The sequence below is a fragment of the Pinus tabuliformis genome, chromosome 5_1 (assembly GCF_031772625.1).
Source record: "Pinus tabuliformis cultivar Carrire ecotype Pingquan chromosome 5_1, CPIR1, whole genome shotgun sequence".
Lineage (NCBI taxonomy): Eukaryota > Viridiplantae > Streptophyta > Pinopsida > Pinales > Pinaceae > Pinus > Pinus tabuliformis.
In genome coordinates this window covers 331961900-331982860 of record NC_142305.1, presented here as the reverse complement: position 1 = coordinate 331982860, position 20961 = coordinate 331961900, and the positions used below count along the sequence as shown (strand labels likewise).

At 36.6% G+C, this 20961-nt stretch overlaps 1 protein-coding gene across 1 annotated transcript in view; it reads left to right on the top strand.

Annotated features, from left to right (window-relative positions):
• The window catches only part of LOC149164735 (polypyrimidine tract-binding protein homolog 1-like), a 36220-nt gene that overhangs the window by 5943 nt on the left and 9316 nt on the right, over window positions 1-20961 (top strand). Inside the window, exons 2-8 of the mRNA XM_089432181.1 lie at window positions 956-1165; window positions 2728-2790; window positions 2972-3045; window positions 3199-3294; window positions 18003-18060; window positions 18160-18264; window positions 18357-18438. Of these exons, the coding sequence (XP_089288307.1) occupies window positions 956-1165; window positions 2728-2790; window positions 2972-3045; window positions 3199-3294; window positions 18003-18060; window positions 18160-18264; window positions 18357-18438 (688 nt within the window). The remainder of the gene's footprint in view (window positions 1-955; window positions 1166-2727; window positions 2791-2971; window positions 3046-3198; window positions 3295-18002; window positions 18061-18159; window positions 18265-18356; window positions 18439-20961) is intronic.

The window sequence follows — 20961 nt, the reverse complement described above, 5'->3', positions numbered from 1 at the left end:
TGGAGTGCCACACTCCCAAAAGGGGAAAGGAGCTACTCCCAGGGGTACCCTTGGATGCTCTCCACTCAGGGCAGGGTTCCAGGGGGAAGCGGGCCTTGGGGGAGTGCTTCTGGCAACACTGATCTTGAACATATAACTGTTTTTGAGAGTTAGAATATGTAATAGTTGAAGGATGATACTGATGTTTATATGTTAAAAATATATTTTATATAATTATTAGAGCTTCATTTCCCTGTAATACTGTGCAGCAACTAAAATTACTAAAAAATGCCTAGAAGTCGTCCATATCTTCCTGTGATGCCCAAAAGCAATCGAATCTACTCCTTGTCAGCTGGCAATTTTACAAAATTCCCCACTGATTAACATGTTGATGAACAAATCTTGTCTATGTGCACGTAGAAAATAACTATCATAATTTAACTTTTCCACGATGGTTAAAACTTTCGTCTTTCCAGTTGGTGGGTGCAGTTATCAGAAGCCGCATATGACAATTGCCTCAATCTCTAGTGACATCAAAACATAATTGTTTTGCAGCTGCACATACAATAGATGATTCAATGCCACTTACACACTCTGAATGGTGCAAATGTGCGCCTTCAAGTGCATTATGGTGCAAGCTATTTTTTTCTTGTGTGAGCTTAATCTTCAATGAATCTTACTTCAAACGTGTTATTTCATTGATAGTAGGCTCTTATTAGAGTTTTCTAGGGTTATATTCATGACAGTTATGAAACTTGAGTTGATCTGGAAAGGTGCCTTTGTAATATTTTTCTAGAGCTATATTTATAAGAGTTATGAAAACTGAGTTGATCTGGGAAGTTGGAACAAGGGGTGACAATTGTTCTTGGCATTTTTCACTGAAAACTATTGTTTACTTATTCTTGTCACACAGGTTTCTATGATATATTTTCTTTATTCAATACTAAGTTTTGGTTGTGTTTTTTGCTGTGTTTAGGCAGATTTGAATCAAGCCATTGCAATGGTTTCATATTATGCTTCATCATCAGAACCTGCTCAGGTACGGGGCAAAAGTGTTTACCTGCAATACTCAAACAGGCAAGAAATCGTAAACAATAAAAGCACTGGAGATGTTGCCAGCAATGTATTATTGGTGACAATTGAGGGTGTCGATTCTGGGGATGTCAGCATTGATGTTTTGCATTTGGTAAGTTTTAAGAACACTTAAGAGGCAGCAGGAAAGGTGATATTATATCAAACTAATCCTAAATTTATCTAGATTCAGGTTGTGGACTATGCTTATATTTTTGTCTATAAAACAAGGTAGAGGGTATGTAAGCATTTTTGATGTGTCTTGTCTTGTGTATTTCAGTTACAAACAAGGGGTTATACTTGATGTTATGGCTTGTGTTTGACATAACTCTACACGGACACATTTTTGATGGCAGCCCACTGCATCGGGAGAGAACGCACGTGTGTTTTGCTTAACCCTGTCTCTTGACCCTACTGCTCCTAACCCTACAGCCTGATAAAGTTCAGATTGTTCTTGATTCATCTCACTCTTCTTTTCTGTGTCCTTAAAACCCAGTTTAAATTCCACACAACCTGGGGAATGACCACTTTTTGAAGTTCATAATTTTTTTCCTTTGGCTCTTCTTATCTCTAAATGGACTAGTATTTGTTTGCCCAATTACTAATATTAGTTTCTATTATCTGTTATCAATTGATGAGAAATGCCTATTTTTTAGAGATCTGCAGATTTCTAAGATAACATTTCCTAGTGTATTTTTTGTAGTATTTGCTCTTTCAATTGTCGTATGCTTGGATGATAATCCCTGCTGTTATTAATATTATTGGCAAATAACAACTTGTTATATATTTTTGAAAAAAGATCCTATGAGCATACAATAGACTCTAGCTAATCAGAGATCTACAAGTGTATCTGACTTAACAGGAGTATGGGAGCTGTGAAATTGATGTGAGCTTCTCATTTATTGGGTTTTACCTTGAATCTACTTAGAATCAACCCAAAATTTTAGGAGATTCTGCTTTTGATTTATTACCAGTAATTCATAAGAGAAGTCCAGAAGGAAACAGTTCCAGGAACAGATTTAGTATTAAATTTGATTCTGGGCTTCCCCTATGTTCTCTCTCTTGATAGTTGTCTTGTATATCTTGATCCTGGGGAGAGAGATGTTTTTGAGGCTGATCCCTTGTGATTTTCTGCTAAGGGGTGAATCATAGTATTGATGTAGGTTGGTTACAAGGTGCAAGAGAGTTTGTTGAACAAACTTTGGCTGGCTTCTCACAGACTTTTTGTCCTCAGATCTGTCTATTTTAGCAGAGGGAATGACGCTTTGGGATAGTGGGCAAGAGTGGCTTTCTCTTTATTCCCTTTTGTAAAAGCTCAGTCTGATTCTACCAAGGCCTTCAGATCCTCTGCTTTAGCTTTAACAAATTGCTTTGGAATTACTGCTTTTGGCCTCCTCCAGCCTTCTTTTTGACTGTTTCCAAGGCTGAAGACATTTCAAGCTTTTGATGGGGGAGGGGCTATTATTATTATCATTATTATGTAACAAATTGGATGATGCTGTATTTTCTTCATTTGTTTGTCTTAGTGATATTTTTATTTTGTATTCTGCATCACAGCAACAGGAGTTGAATTTATTTTGCTATTTCCATACTTGATTTTAGCAGAATATTGTGAAAGGCTGTGTACTTTGTAACTTTTCAAGCTTGAAGATAATTGGAAACTGCTTTTTGGTACAGGTATTTTCAGCTTTTGGGTTTGTGCATAAGATTGCTACATTCGAGAAGACTGCAGGTTTTCAGGTTTGGAACTAGAAAAATGTGGTAGGACCTTGAAAATTGTGATTTTCAGGTTTGGAACTAGAAAAATGTGGTAGGACCTTGAAAATTGTGATGTTTTTATGCCAAGCATTAATACGACGCACATATAAGCAAAATGTTTGTTTCCAGAAAATTATTTATATTAAAATACTTTTGTGGACAGGCACTGGTGCAATTTAGTGATGCAGATACTGCTGCTTCTGCAAGAAGTGCCTTGGATGGACGAAGCATACCAAGGTGATTGTGTATTTCTTCTATGTATATGAAGTAAAATGTGCATATGCAGCCGTGGCAAATAATTTAGAATTTGATGGTGTTGCCTTGCTGATGAAAGCATTCTTGACTTTAATATCTGATTGACATTTTCTGTGCTCTGTGTTTCGAATTTAGATATTTGCTTCCAGAACATGTAGCTTCATGCCATCTGCGGATATCATTTTCTGCTCACACTGACTTAAATGTCAAATTTCAGAGTCATCGCAGCAGGTAAGGGGAATTCTGTTTGATATGCATGGTATGTGATTTTATTAATGTAAAAAATTAAAGGTTTTTCAAATAATATGTGGAATTAACTTGTATATAGAAAGCAACAGGGGAAGGATATGAAAATTCAAATGTGTCATCTTCAAGAAAGCCTTTCTACTATACATATGTAAATTAAGGATTTCTAGGTGTCACCCTAAGATCGTGCAGTCTGGCCCCTTCAGCCTTTGGTACTCTCAGGCACCCTTCTCAGACAATGTGTTAGCCCCTTCATCGTGATTGAGGACTTGGATGAGAATGCTTATTTCTCTTCTTATCTTTTCTGACCTAGTTGTTTGAGAGCTGCGTAATATTGCAAACAAAACATAAAGACCTAAAGATGACACTAAGAAGCAAATATTATTTCGCTAGAACGACAGTGAACAAGCACTGGTCCTGAACGACAGTGAAGAAGCAAGTCCTGTTCCAAACAACTATCAAATGATCGTGGTAGGTGATACATTCTCCAAGCTTTATGCCAGTCTTATATCAGTGGCTTTCTGAGGAGCTAGAGCGTTGTCATCTCAAGGCTAGAGGATAAGCATGTTTTCACCCCAACTAATATACATTTGATCACAATTTAACACTTTGAGCCATTATTGAGGAGGCTTGTCATTGCTCTTCAAAGGTTTACAATTGTTTTGTAGACTTTTGGAAAGTGTTTGACACTGTCGTGGGAGACATTGTTCGAGAGACTGTGACATTGTCAAATCTGAGACTCTATTGTCAAATCATGAGCATATACAGGAAGTTGATCACTTTCTTCTACATTAGGTGTTGATGCCCCTATTCCATCAAATTGAAGCAACAAACAACAGACAAAGATAGAATTCTAGAGTACATCAGACAATAGGATTGTGATACCTTGAGTTTTTCATCAACCTATTGCTCTGGGAGACCACTTGATATTATTGTGATCAGTTTGGACTAACTTTGGAGATGTCAGAATGTATGTTAAGCCACACGTTCTCGGAGCATTAAAGAGATTAGTCTAGATGAATCTAAAGTAGAGTATGCCCTGCCCATCAAACTATGTCCTAGATCCAAAAGAGCTATTAGAGATCTATTTGAAGTTTTCTTATTTTGACCTTGGATGTTAGGAGTACTCATATTGGCTTCTCGATGGTTCCTAAAAACTCTAATAGCGAGCTAGTTCCTAGTTCTAAAAGACTCCAACAGCGAGCCAATGCCTAGTTCTAAAAGACTCCAATAGCGAGATAGTGCCCAGTTCTAAAAGACTCCAATAGCGAGACAATGCCCAGTTCTAAAAGACTCCAATAGTAGGCCAATGCCATTAGACTTCAGGGACCTTGCCATCATTGGCTCAATCTCCCTCGTTCTCTCGGCTACTTAGTGTTTTATATCACCATACCTTAATCAAAATTTTATACATTTGGGTTTCTTTCTTTGTATCATTTTTGGTATTTTCTAGGGGTTGCGTTGGCACACCCACATTGTATTCACACAGGTTGTACTCTTTAGTCCCATTGACCTACTTATGTGGTCATTTGTTAGATATTAATAAAATGATCTTATCTTATTTTTATCTCATAGAATCTCTTTGGCCAAAGCTATTGTGCTATCATGGGCATATCTATGCCATCGAAGAGGGTTGCGGGGGAGTGGTCCCCTACCCTTGAACTTGCTGTTGGAGTGCATCGGGAGGGAATTTTGGGAGCACGCTCCCTAATTTTTTTCGCTCCCGACAATCTAGGAGTGATAGAGGGAGCTATTGAAGATTGGAAACAATTTTTTTGAGTGGGGCAACCTAATGTTCAATGTTATGTTCCTAGTGTTGGAAACATTCTCCTTTATCTTTCATTTTCATCCTTTTACTTAAAGGATGAAAATGAAAGATTAAGTACAAGTTCCATTCCCTAGGGTACTAGGGAATGGAACTTGTACTTAATCAAGAGCACCAAGGTCGTTCAACTATGCAGGAGGAGACTCCCAATAAAGCATGAGACAAGAAATTAGAAATTTCTCGTGGCAAGAGGGTCAAATAATAGATAATAGATTACTTGTCTTTTCTAGTTTCTAGTACTTTTTATAACTATTGACTCTTTCATATTTATTATGGTATTTTTTGTAATAATATATGATAACTTAAGTTTGAAGTTTGAATTACGAATATGATGCTTCGTGAAAGCTGAAACATTTCATTTCATGTTAGATATTCTTTGTTATCGTTTGGTTACTTGGTAATGGTAATGGTTACAAGTTACAACTTTTGAGATCAAAGATGATAAATGTTATATATTGAATTTTGAGACTCGATATGTTGTATGTTGAATTTTGAGACTCGATATGGACGTAGTTGATGAAGATTATAACTTCTAGATGATTGATGTTATATGGTTCAATCCATGTTTTTATGTTTTTTATATCTAATTCATCATTCTACATGTTTTTGTTGACATATATGCATCAAAAAATATAAAAATATATATTATATAAAAATTCGCTCCTGAACCAGGAGCTTTTGAAAATGTCGCTCCCAGTTCTTGCTCCTGCTCCCAAGTAACCTTGCCTAGAACTCACAAGTTACAACTTTTGTGATCAAAGATGATAAATGTTATATATTGAATTTTGAAAGCTTGAAACTTTAAGTTTGATGAATCATGAGACTCGATATGTCGTATGTAACTAACTTGTGGATGTAGTTGATGAAGATTATAACTTCTAGATGATTGATGTTATATGGTTTAATCCATGTTTTGATGGGTTTTTTTTTTTTAATATCTAATTCATCATTCTACATGTTTTTGTTGACATATATGCATCAAAATATATAAAAATATATATTATATAAAAATTCGTTCCTGAACCGGGAGCTTTTGAAAATGTCGCTCCCCGCTCCCACTTCTGCTCATGCTCCCAAGTAACCTTGCCTAGAACTTACGCTTGGCCTCATCTTCATCCAATGGGGGGGGGGTTTAAACCTGTCTCTGTGTTAATACAAGCTTGATTACCTTGTTGCTTTCTACTAGATCACACGCTTGTTAGCTATTTACTTTTCAAATGCAATTGGATTTGCATTGGATTACATTGTGAGCTTGGCTTTTTCCTCAAGTATGTTGCTATTTGCATCTCTCGTGTTATTTAATTATGCGACTGGTTGAATTGATTGGTTTGCTTGCTTGTTAGATTCTCCTCGTGCAAGGTTTTTGAACTAGGTATTGCGCAGGATCCTTGCCTTATTTTAGCTTGAACAAGAGATACCCACCATCCTTAGTGCCGTTACTCATTGATGATATTTTGGTTTGAGTAAAAGCTGTTGATTTGGGGTAGCATCGGATGTGTTCTAGCCATGAAAATGGGTTTAGAGGCTAAAACATATGAGATAGGCTAAAGCGCATGAGATCTCCAAGACCCAGAAATGGTTTGGGGAAATTCCACTCGGTTAGAGAGATATTAAAATAATTAATATTTTTAATGGGTTCCTAAGTCTAAACTTAGGAAAAAATATTAATGGGTATTGATATAAAACTAGGTGAGAAGGTTCTAAATGACATGGATCAAGCCAAATTTAATCTTAGCTGTTGATTAGAGATTTAATCTTGGCCGTTGAAGACCCAATAGAAAAAGTATAAGAAGAGGCTTGAGGGTCAGTTGGAGAGACGCCAAGCTGACTAGTGAGTTTGATTTTATGGAGTGGGGTTCACTGAGAAAAATCGAACCAGTGATCAGAGTTGCAGCAAGGGGCGGTGAGTGCATAGCAGAGAGGTAGAGATGGTGCCGGAAGACCGGTGCAAAGGTAGACAAGGCTACACAAAGCTAGCAGGAGCCACACAGAGGGCCAAAGTGACTGCGCAAAGGGCTAGAGGGCCTGCGTAAGTGACGCAGAGGGCAAGAGAGCCAACATAGAGCATTTGTAGGTTGATGCAAAGGGTTCTAGGCTGACATAGAGGCTAGGAGGGCTTACTTAGAGCCTCAGAGAGGCATTGGAGAGATTTTCGTGGAGCAGACTTGCCAAATATCTGCTTCCGAAGAGAGGTATTATTGCCAGAATGATTTCTTTGTCAGATGACCAGTTTGGCACCTAGTTTTACTCAAGAAAAGCTGCTTAATAATAAAACCCTCAAAATTGCTTCACCGGTTTTCCCAAGTTGGGTTTTTTCGGGGACGATTGTCCCAAAATAACAGGATCCCTTGTGTGTTTGTCTATTTCTTTTAGTTGTTGATGATCTGTAGATGGTTGAGATTGCATTTGTGTTTATTTAAGTATTTATATGGTTAAATAACTTGTTCAGAGATTAAACAAGTAGGTGAAATAAACCAGACAGTTCAGGAAAATTTCTAACAGGTTAGACTTAGAAATTACTAAGTTTGATGAATCATGAGACTCGATATGTTGTATGTAAGTAACTTGTGGACGTGGTTGATGAAGATTATAACTTCTAGATGATTATAACTTATATGGTTCAATCCATGTTTTTATGTTTTTTATATCTAATTCATCATTCTACATGTTTTTGTTGACATATATGCATCAAAATATATAAAATATATATTATATAAAAATTCCCTCCTAAACCGGGAGCTTTTGAAAATGTCGCTCCTCGCTCCCGCTTCCGCTCTTGCTCCCAAGTAACCTTGCTTAGAACTTACGCTTGGCCTCATCTTCATCCACTTGGGGTGTTTTAAACCTGTGTCTCTGTGTTAATACAAGCTTGATCACCTTGTTGCTTTCTACTAGATCACACGCTTGTTAGCTATTTACTTTTCAAATGCAATTGGATTTGCATTGGATTACATTGTAAGCTTGGCTTTTTCCCAAGTATGTTGCTATTTGCATCTCTTGGTTTGCTTGCTTCTTAGATTCTCCTTGCGCAAGGCTTTCCAACTAGGAATTGGGCAGGATTCTTGCCTTATTTACCCACCATCCTTAGTGCCATTACTCATTGATGATATTTTGGTTCTAATAAAAGCAATCTATGCAAGTTATCCTATAACTTCTTTTGCTAAGTTATCCTACAATATTTTTGTGAGCATGCTTCAATTGACCCTTTTATTGCCCTTGAGTTTAATTAGTTGAGCTCTCATTACTAGGGTTGTCAAGAGGTGAATGCTTGAGTCTTTCTTGAACCTAAATTTGCTATCCTAGTTGTGGACTAGTTGACCAAGTATAAGCCGCTTTTGTAGCTATGAAGCACAAATTCCTCCAACATTCGAGTTTGACTCTGTGAAAGAAGAGGTATAAGACAACTCTTTCTAAGCGTTAGTTGTTGAGTTTATGACCACGAGGGATCCTTAGTGTAAGTCTTATTACTGTCACATACTCAACGGGGTTGAGCCCTTTTTTGTTGATTGCTCATTTGTGAATGTAATTAAAGGCATAACCCCATCGTTTTCAAAGCTTTGACCTGATTGATTGTAGTCAATGTAGTGAATAGAACGCTGTGTTAATTGCTATGATAAGGTTTGAAGGTTGGCATTCTATTTTTATGAAGTATCCATTTCCCTTTGGCCTATGAAGGGTTTTCATCTTTATGATCATCACATTCATATTTGATTGAGAGTATTAGGGCTTGTCTCCCTCACATCTATGGAGGTTTTGGCCTTTCTTCTTTCGAGCTTTCACAATTGTGACCTCTAGGCCTTAGATTGTGAACTTGTGATGGGCAAGCCTCTTCTCTTAAACACACGAAGTGTGAAAAGGTTATTGAAATTGATTCATTTCCTATTTGTGGAAAGTTACAAGTTTGCATCGTTCTCGTCGTATATGGTTATAAAGTTACAAGGTATAGCTTATCATTGCTCTCGGAAAGTACTAGTTGGTGAAGTGATTGCGCACATAACTAGAACTAGTTCATGTTTCGACTTGTAGTAGATTTCAGATTTCAGTCCCAACAAATGCCTAGTTTGTCCTTCCCAACATACTTTGCCCTTTTCCAACTACTTTGTACTTTTTCTGCCTCTCTTGCTTGTATATCGAACTTGTTGAGTGAATGCCTTAAATGGATTGAACTGCCTCTCTATATATAGCCTTTCTGTGGATCGAATTGCCCTAATGTAGATCGACTTCAAAGGGACAGGGCCAACTTGGTGTGGAGGTGTCAAATGACCTATTTGACTCATAAATAATTCTTTTTACATGATACAAATGCCCAAGAAGGGTCTAATAAAAATGACAATGACTCTATTAACTCAATATAAAACCTAGAAGCCTACAATGGAAGCTTTGACCTAAAAATGATGACCCAAGCATGAAACCCATGCTATAATAAATCAATTTATCAATAATAAAATTTCTTTTGACAAAATATATTATATCATACAATTATGAAGACCGAACCTAGTTTACATTCTTAACAAAGGTAGGCCAGATGTCCTCCCAAGCATTCACCATTAAATACTTCACCCTCCCTATCAACTAAATCTGCAATATCAACCAATCCAAACATGCTTCTAAAATACGCAAACTTCTAATTTGGAAGAGACTTTGTCAGTACATCAACTACCTGTTCATATGTTGAAATATACTGTATCTTTATGACCCCATCTTGTATCAAGCTTCTAACGTAGAAGCCCGCCGTGGCTAGGGCTTCGTCGTAACCAGTCGCCTCTTGGTCTGTTACGCAAACCTTTGAGTAATTGTGAATCTTTGTGTTTCAGCAGAGAAGACAATCTTTCATGATGGAATGGTAGTTGGTTCTACAAGCTCTTCTTCCCAGGGAACTAAAGTAAAGGCACTCTTATAATGCCATGTTGAAATCTGGATCTGCACTTTCGATAGTTCAACAGTGTAATTTTTTTCAGACCTAGGTTTGGTTAGTAGATTTAATGGGTTTTGGCTGTGTCTGATTGATCTCCATAAGTGGATTTCAGATACGTGGGAACCACTTTTGTCTCAAGATTGTAAATATTTACCGTTTGGCTCGGGGTTTCTTCGTAGTTGTATTTGATAATATTGAGGATAGGAAGATTATTTGTGATTTAGGAACTTGGTTTTGGGGCAGTGTTGGTTGTTGAGAAATCAATACTTGTAGGAATAGGCTTTTGATTACTTTTCTTGATAATTACTTGTGAATTATGTTGGCTTCTTTTACTTTATTAGATTATGTTTCATCAAGCAGTTACCAAATTATATGTCACAAGAACAAGAGACGCAATATGTAGATGCACAACCAGGGCAAAACCACTATAAGGGGAAAACCCAGTGAGAACTCTTCCTTCAGCAGTTTCAAGGACAAGATGAGACAATCCAAGACTCTTTTGACTTAGACAGAGACTTCCTCCAGTTACCGAGTCAACCCTTCTTCTCCAAGTGACAGTGTCCATCAACAACTTTGACCTAGAACTTCGTCCTTCAAGCAGCAGAATTTTGGCCCCCGAGTAGAACTTTGACCTGCAGTAGATTTCAGAATTACAGCCCCAACAAATGCCCAGTAACTTCACACGTGTGAGAGATAGATTGCCTGAAACTTAGATTTAGATCCTTCCCAACATACTTTGTCCTTCTCCAGCTACTTCGTACTTTTTCTGCCTCTCTTGCTTGTATATCGAACTTGTTGAGTGAATGCCTTGAATGGATTGAACTGCCTCTCTATATATAGCCTTTTTGTGGATCGAATTGCCCTAATGTAGACTGACTTCAAAGGGACAGGGCCGACTTGGTGTGGAGGTGTCAAATGACGTATTTGACTCAAAAATAATTCTTTCTACATGATACAAAAGCTCAAGAAGGTTCTAATAAAAATGACAATGACTCTATTAACTCAATATAAAACCTAGAAGCCTTACAATGGAGGGTTTGACCTAAAAATGATGACCCAAGCATGAAACCCATGCTTTAATAAATAAATTTACTAATAATAAATTTTCTTTTGACAAAATATATTATATCATACAGTTATGAAGACCGAACCTAGTTACATTCTTAACAAAGGCAGGCCAGATGTCCTCCCAAGCATTCAGCATTAAATGCTTCATCTCTCCCTATCAACTAAATCTGCAATATCAACCAATCCAAACATGCTTCTAAAAGACTCAAACTTCTTATTTGGAAGAGACTCTGTCAGTACATCAGCTACTTGTTCATCTGTCAAAATATACTGTATCTTTATGACCCCATCTTGTACCAAGCTTCTAACGGAGATCCCGCCGTGGCTAGGGCTTCGTCGTAACCATTAGCCCCTTGGTTTCTTGCGCGAACCTTTGAATAATGGTGAATCTTTGTGTTTCAGCAGAGAAGACAGTCTTTCATGAAGGAATGACAGTTGGTTCTGCAAGCTCTTCTTCTCAGACAGCTAAAGTAAAGACACTCTTATAGTGCCATGTTGAAATCTGGATCTGCACTTCCGATAGTTCAAGAAGTCCCTGCCTTTAATGTTCCCTTGAGAGAGGAAGCCATCAACAGTGTAATTTTTTTTCAGATCTAGGTTTAGTTTGTAGATTTAATGGGTTTTGGCTGCATCTGATTGATCTCCATAAGTGGATTTCAGATATGTGGGAACCACTTTTGTCTCAAGATGTAAATATTTACCTTTTGGCTCGGGGTTTCTTTGTAGTTGTATTTGATAATTTTGAGAATAGGAAGATTATTTGTGATTTAGGAAATACTGGGCTGATAAAGGAATTGAAGTAAAATTGCTCTAAAGCATAGCACATACCATTGTTGCCTAAAATTAACATATTCAGATCAGTATTTTGACCAAGATGTAAAGAAAATGAGTAGAAATTGGCTGTTCTCCAGAATATGCATGATTTTGTATATGTGATTATTTTATATTTGGCTCCAACCTATGGGATGCCAAAATTTGAATGTTGTCAACATAGACAGTATCCAGTAACAGTGATTGATCTAAAAACATCACACATACAAATACATTATTGCATTACATTTGAAAAATGGTTAGGTTTACAAATTACAATAACCTAGTTATTATGTTTGACTTAATTTATAGAAGGGTGCATTTTTTTTGCTGTATTTCTATCTAAAGTCAACGTAATAGGCTGTATCTTGTGTTTATTTTTGGGTTTGTACGTATCCCACAGCTATTGAGACATTAAACATGGTATATCATGATATTTTGAAGCTTTGAACTTGTATTTTCTTGTAAATTGCCTGCTAATGCACACATGTACTGCAGCAATTTTTGGAGCAGTTTCACTTTCTTATGCACATCTTCCATCTCTACTCATTTGATGCCACATATATATGATAAGCCTACCACTGAAGTCTTGAAATACATACTTGTTTGGAATTCTTTGATCTATACCTGGTCCCATCTATTGCTTTTAAGGATATGCCCTTGGCTAGACTGTCCTTTTAACTATATTTCCAGGCATGGCATGCAAGAATACACGCAAAGCTCTAAATTGTGATGTCTTAAGCATTAAGACATAGTTGTCTTGCAATGTACATTTTTGCAGTTTGGATTTACTCTGCCCACACTATAATAAGCTTATCGTTGGAGGGTTATTGATATTCTCCTAGTCACAAACTTTGCATATTATGCAATTTTCCTTTAAATGAGGTGATATTTTCATTTTTGGGATTGACTGATTACTTAAACTGTATCTTATCATTGCAGAGAATTCCTTGTTTCAGATAGTGGCCACGTTTGGGCCTATGAATAAGAATAGATGTTATTTATTAGACAATGCATCTTTATTTCATATACTCAGGGCTAGTATTGAGACATGTTTGAGTTGGTTGACAGGGAAATCATATTGGCCAAAGCACAGGCAAGTTATTGTCTGGGCCATTAATAATTTCATGATATCTCCAATCAGGGCTGTTATTGTGGAAGCTAGACAACATCTGTCAAATGGTAACTGTATCTACACTGACTTAACCATTAAGTTCCTATATCTTTACATTTTTCAAGGTACAACTCTCATTGGGTCTCACAGGGATATCATATTGGCTGGGATTGTATTATATGAGTGATTTCTGGATCAGATTCTTCCTTAAACATTGGAGGTATTCATAGCACTGCCAGAATCAACAATGAATGCCCTCTATTGTTGGTCTTATTTTCCTATGTGTAAGATACAACCAAGGGGGATGGTGTGCATATTGTGTGTTGCCGTTATGTTCTTCCTAGTTTTTGCTATTTTTCTATCTGGAGGAGTAATAATTATTGTAAGGGTTAAAGTCCATTCAACTAGCCAGTCTTGTTTAACAGACGGACATAACACCCAATCTCAAGATCCAAAATTTCTATAAGTTGTCTGTTTTGTGGGGTTCTCAAGAAGTATAGCCCATGCCATGATGATCACTTGCAAGGTGTTAGTACCATGCCAGCCTTGGAAGATAAGGTAATGCTTTCATTATTTCATAACTAAGGTGATCATTGATCTAGCATGACTGCTCTTTGATATGTGCCAGTTGTGGCATTTCAGGGAATATTTTTCCCGTGCATTTTTGGAGAGATGCTTTTTCTGTTAGCATACCATGGTGTATTTATGAAACACATGGCACTTCGATTAGAATCAGAACTTTGTGATTCTGTTGTTAGAGATAAGTCTCATTGGTGAAGACTGTTTGAAGGCTTCTTACTTTTTAATTCAAATATAAGTATGTACTCCTCGGAATACTATGCATTTTTGGAGAGATGCTTTTTCTGTTAGCATACCATGGTGTATTTATGAAACACATGGCACTTCGATTAGAATCAGAACTTTGTGATTCTGTTGTTAGAGATAAGTCTCATTGGTGAAGACTGTTTGAAGGCTTCTTACTTTTTAATTCAAATATAAGTATGTACTCCTCGGAATACTATATCGGCAATTTTTAGAAGTCATCCATTATGATTGAAGACTCTGGTTATATGTGGCAGGAAATGTGAGACATCCCTGGGGACTTTTCAAAGATGAATCGTTATCGGCAATTTATTGCTGGGGGTCCAAAATTTAAATTATTGGCAATATCGGGAAATTTTAAAAAATACTAAAATAATAATTTTTTTTTCAATTTTTTATTTTTATCTTTTAAAACAGCATCAACATCAAACAAACACATTGCTACATAAATATGAAAATAAAATCGATATATAGGATGTATAAGATGTCAAGTGATGCATCAAACATCGATATTGAAATATGATATTTGTCTTGAGTCATAAGATCTAACAGGATGATACAAATTCATATTAAAACAAAAATAAATGTATCTCACGAGATGAATCATGATAATGAAAACAATGGATTTGCCCTTGTTTGCTTGATGGAAAATGGTCATAGCATCCTCAACAATGTTATTAGAATTGGACCAAAAGATTGGTCAACCAAAAAATATATAACATATTCAAATTTTGGAAAGAATAAATAATTCAAAGGTGCATATTACCAAAATATCACCGAGTGAATCAAAATAGAGATCAATATAGAGGCTCCAAATGGCCTCCAAAATCCAAATGAAACCATGCTACAACAAATAGCTACATAACATCAAAATCATTGCCTATATTTGGATCCTTCTCATCAAAATCACCCTTTGAGCATTAAAATAAAATAGAAAAAGCTTAACATCCTAATTAATGATTTTGTTCGAGTGAAGTGTACATTTTTACTTGGGTCAAGAATAAGGATCATGAAGGAGGAGCTCAACAGTCAATGCCACCAACATCGAGGTACATAGAGGGCTTGGTGATCTTGATTAAATGTTAGTTCGATACCCTCGTACATCATAGAATGTAGTAGAAAGTTAGAAACATTCAATGTTTTAAAACTCCGACTCCGACTCGGTATCGACTCGGCCGACTCGATTTCAATCACTCGGTTGTTGTAAAAAATACATTAAGTATTTTTTTATATAAAAAAACATAATTTTAAAGATTTTCATTCATGTTTCCAAACACACAGCATTAGAATATAGATAGAAGACAACATATGATCAAAGTAGGCTCATGAATATATCCATTATATCAAAAATTAAAATGGCAACTAGTGGACTATCTAATACATACATGATGATGATATAGAGATCAAAACAAAAACACATAACCAAGGAGGCTAGAAATGGCCTCTACGACAAAAGTAAACTGTGACCAGGAGCTACTGGCTAGTGGCTACTGCTAGAGGAACCAAGATCATCTGGATCAACCACAGGTAGCATATCCACATGCTTCATAGTTTGTAACTCATTTTTAACCTTGTACCCTCATCAATCATCTTAAACCATCTCATCAAGATGGATGTTAATAGATGTATTCATGAGAAGAACTACAAAAGCAATTTGTATGTGACACAGTCCAGATCAAGATATAGGATCCCTAACGCCAAAACTTCTGCATCCACATCTACATGCAGTCATGACAGACCCATCTACACCCCATAAAATATTTTGTGGCTATTCTCTAGTTTTAGGATCCCTTGGGGCAACTTCAAGTTTGTTCCCATCAACTTTGTAATATGTATAAAGATAAACTGCCATTTTACAAGAGAGAATTGCACGTATAAACATTCTAACTAGTATCACATGTCTAATCAGCATTTCAATTTCATGTGCCCTCTTTATTACACGGTTTTCAGATAGTATCATTGTTTACTAAATGATTCATGCCATAGGAAGCCGAGTGAACAAGTAAACAACCTATGAAAACAGTCAGCTAATGTGGAATTCATGTATCCACCAGCTTTTAACACAAATCTCTTCACCAAAAAGCAAGTAAAAAAATTCGCTGTTTTTTTGAGTTTTCAGGCCAACCGGTTTGATTGCCCAGTCGACCCGGTGAGGGCTTGACTCGGACCAACTTGACCGAATTGGTTCTGAGCCGGCCGGTTCTTAAAACAGTGGAAACGTTGCAATCCTACCAATCCTAAAATCCTAAAAATGGACTGAGTGGGATATAAAAATCGACTTTCTCCATATGAAATCTAATGAGGTTGGAACCACTCTCAAACATCCCAAGTCAATTAATGATAATGTTAAAAATGTAAGTAAAATGATGTATTTTCATCATTTTACTTTAAGAATTTAATATTACCATTAACTACTAGGGTATCTATCTCATGAGATGAACCATGAGAAATGAAAACAATAAATTTCCCCTTGTTTGCTTGATGGAAATAATCAGAGTATCCTCACAACTCAATCCCCTAACTCACTTTTAAAAGATTAAGGTCAAAAGAAAAAAATGATAATAACTTGAAATTGACAGTAACAGAGCAATGATTTTGAAAAAACCACGATAATTACTGCCGATATTATCGTTGAGGTTGGTTTTGGCTATATTATCGCGATAAAGTGCAATGCTTCTACGTACTTGGTATACTATTTAGTATTTACTAATATTTTATGGAGCCACTATCTACTCCTGAAATACATTTCAGTATGCATTATGATTCGATATATATGTGTGTGTGTGTGTGTGTGTGTGTATGAGACTTATGTAAGTGTTTTTGAAACTGTTTCTGTTTTCAACACTTACTCTATTTTTATGTTTTAGGCAACTTTGCTTTGGTTCTACATTGGCTATTGGAGTGACCTAATCTGATGGATCATCCTGGTGACTCAGCTATCCTGCATAATTAAAATTTGTTTCCTTGATTTTGGTTTGTTTTAGGTTCGATGTGGTTTTGTAGTGGTGTGGACTACGAAGCAATTGAACAGGCTGGAAGAAGAAACCTGTTAATGAGCAAAGCCTCCTAAGCTTCCTTAATATCCTCCACCCTATGAACCTGAACCTCTTGTCAGACTCTTGTGTATTTTGGGACTTTTGTGGTTTGAACGCCTGTAACCTGGTTAAATATCTTGCAAGCAATCAATGTATGACATATGGTGGGGTTTTAAGGGGGGTAATGACTGAGCATGGTGTTTGATCTCCAAGTTGGTTGATATAATGAGATAGTTACAGTTTGGACAAAGGCTTGCCTATGTATGAAAAATAGTGGGACTTGGACAAGGGGATTTTGGGCTTCTGAGAGATAATTTTTAACCACATGATAGAATCCGGTATAAGATCCAGGGATGAATAGAGCATTCAAACCTCAGAAGAGATTCTAAAAATCAGATGGATCACAGTGTACAATAAAATTGAAAATCATCATTGTGAAACTCAACCTTGACCTTGAATGATTAATAAATTATTACAACTTCTGATTGGCAATTTATTGCATTCTGTCGAATGTATAACTACTAATTGTGTGGATTTGCTTCAATATTGACATGTACTCTGACCTCTACAACCTCTGGGTTTCACTGGAATTCAAGAAAGAGGATAACCTATATGGCAACATGATTGCCATTTTCTAATTATTTGACATCAGAGAGATTTTGTGGTCCCCTGCAGTTTAGTGCATTTGGAGGTGAAAATTATGAAGACCATTGTTATTACCTGCAAAGTCTTTGGGGGTGCCATAGTAAGGCTGCTATTTACCTTCTAATGATAATCTCTTCTGGTGGGTCATTGGATACTTAGCTTGGTTTCAGTTTCTGGACCTAGTTTTGATGTCCGTGTGAAGGACCAATCCTTTGTAATTGTTATACTTTCCCTTGCACTCTTGGGGAGATGAAATTTCAGAATGCAGCATTCTTACATATTTATTTTAGTTTCTTGTCCATAAAAATTGATGAATTTAGTCCTTGTTTTTCCAGCAATTGGCTTTTATAAGTATTAAGGAGTTATTTTTGGACTGAGTAATAAGACTTATTTAAAATAGTTAAATCTGCTTTTAGCTAGAACTTATAAGAACTGTTATTTCTGTTTACTTTAATACAGAGACTACACAAATCCAAACCTTCCTGTGAACCCCTCTGCTATAGATGGAGCTGGGCAGGTTTGTGCAGAGTTGATTTTATTTTATTTCCTTGGAGGAAAAGTTATCAAAGTTACTTATGTGTGCCTTTTTTGATTGACATATTAGTTGTTAATCCAGTTTACTGTAGGACCTGATGGGAAAAGAAGGGAGCTAGAGAGTAATGTTCTTCTTGCATCCATTGAAAATATGCAATATGCAGTGACAGTTGATGTTTTAAATACGGTATGCAAAATATTTTGTCAATTATTTTGGTATAAATTTTAATTTCAGGACCAGTTGCAGGGATTGATTTATTTGTTTTTTTTGAATCTTAGGTATTTTCAGCTTTTGGTAGAGTTCAGAAAATTGCAATATTTGAGAAGAATGGAGGATTTCAGGCATTAATACAATATCCAGGTAATGTTTTAAAGTTTAGATCTTATCTTTTAACGTTGAAAGAATTACAATTTCAGATCTTCATTATGCTATTTTTGCATGTACATTTTGGGTGATATAGTCTTTAGTGGTTGTTTCCCAGCTTATTTGACATAGAAATGTTAAGTCAGCTCTTGATATGGTTAAATAGCTTAGAAATATAACTTATTTGAGTGATATGTGGTGTATTGTAAATTCCATGTGATTCTACTTTTTCACTCTTAAGGCTTTCATATTATGGTTGCTTTGATGCTTTTTTTAAGTATTAAAATTTCAGTATGAGGTAGTTTGTCAAAACTTTTATTTTTCTTTTATATTTTCTGGAAATGTGTCATACATCACATTACTGCACAGATAGACTACATCTCCATATGTTACAACCCAGTTGTGAAAACCATGGTTACTAGGCTCCGGATCATCTGAAATCACCAGTGAAACACTGAAAAATCTACAAAGTTTGGGGAGTCTCTCCAGCCATCCCAAAAAATTCTCCTCCTCAAAATTGGCAAAACATAGCAAGGAACTATCAAAGGTAGGTATGCCGATTAGAAGCAAATAGGGGTGGGCTCCTTTGTTGAAATCTGTAGCTGTGAGTTTAATGAGAACTCTGCATTCAAGGAATGGAAGCTCGACATGTTTCAATTCCCCCTGGGGTAATCATCAGGAGCTCATATTATCTGAAGCTGTCGTTCAGGGAGCAGGGTAATTATTTTTGACAAATGGGGAAAGATTGTTACAAGCTGGGATTATTCTAAACAGTTTTAGTGAGGAATTTGGTGTGTGTGTGAGTATATATATATATATATATATAAAGCTTGGTTTTATCATTATAGTTTCTGTCATTGTTTATGTGGTGAACCTTGCAAGTTGCAGTATTACATTGCTGCAATGATGATAATAATAATAGTCAAGGTCACAGCCTCCCCAGATGCCAAATTGACGTATGAGACCCCCCTGTTTGTGGGACAAGGGATCTCCTTTCCACAACAATTGACTGCTTAGTCTACAGAGCCGTTCATCCCCTTCCCCCCGTTATGATTAATATTAGTCATAAAAAAATGAAGCCTACATCTGCTAGGTGTAGGATCAGTTTGTTTGACTTCTTATGTCTGTTGAATGGGTAAATATCTGTTGAATGGGTAAATATGTCACAAGTTAGGTTTAGGGTTGTTTTAGCTTGAAATATGCACACATACAATTGGACAGGTACATTAATTTTTGGGTTCATTCTCAACTCAGGAGTCAATGCATCGGAATTGGATAGACTAAGGTAGATTAAGAAAATTATTATGGTAATTGTGTGACTGTGTTCTTTATCTCTGCATTCTCATTCCGCTGCTTATCTATTGTGGAGAAATTCTGTGTCTTGGTAAAAAGAAACTAAATTCAGATTGTTCATCATAGCAGTTGCAGCATATCGTGGTGAAAAGAAACTAGCTTCAGATTGATAAATGTCATGCAAACCTAACACCTGACATGCACTTCCTAGCAGAATTGACAGATCTACTGATTAAATACAGAGCTAGGTTTGTTAACACAAATAAGGAAGCAAATATAGCGATCTCAATCACATTGACACACCAGATCCTATTCAAACACAGTTTTCCATTAATAATCCAAACCATAGTTGAGGGGGAGCGCCTCCCCCCCCCTCAACCCCGCTCCCAATCCGCGCTTCGGGCGGGAGCGACTCCGGAGCGCGCTCCCAAAATCACTCCCAAAAAGGGAGCGATTTCGGGAGTGCGCTCCCTAAAAAAAAGCGTTTTGCCGCAATGATGTTCCAAATGCAATTGTTTTTCAAAGAAGCAAATAAGTTTTTAGTGGGGGCCTTAATATTGATATGCGATTCATGGTAACACTAATCCGAACTTACTTGGGCTCTTGTCTTGGGAAAATGGCCCAACTGAGAAAATATGAATGCCTTGGATCTGATCCAACGGTGCTCAATCTCCTTGGCAGATCTGGATCTCCATGCCCCTTGTACTCCCTTGGATCTGGCACTCTGGAGTAGTACACTTTTTCTCTTGAGGCTAGTGCTGTTGTAGGTGTGTCTTCTCCGTATACCTGGCATTTCTTTTATAACTTTACATGAGCGAAATCCCTAACCCTAATTATAATTTCAAACTTCAAAGTGATTAATGGCCATGATTAGATCTTGCTTCACTTGAGATCAATGGTTGAGATTAAAACAAAGTCACTAAAGTAATTTACTTTACTTTCCCTAAGTTTACTTTAGCTCAATGAGGCAACATGTTACTTTTGTGCTTTTTGTAAGTCTTAAGCTAAATTACAAAACAACTTGCTCACACCTGAGCAAGTGTGCTAAAGAGATCGTGGGTGACTTCTGCACACCTAGACACTTAGGCCTGTGTAAAAGTACCTTCCTGAGCTACAAAATCAACATGGCTGACAAAAGAATTTCTCCTTTATTTATAATTGTAAATACAAGATCTGCGAATATCAGATTAGCAACATAAAAAACTCTAGGCGATGTACAATCACTCC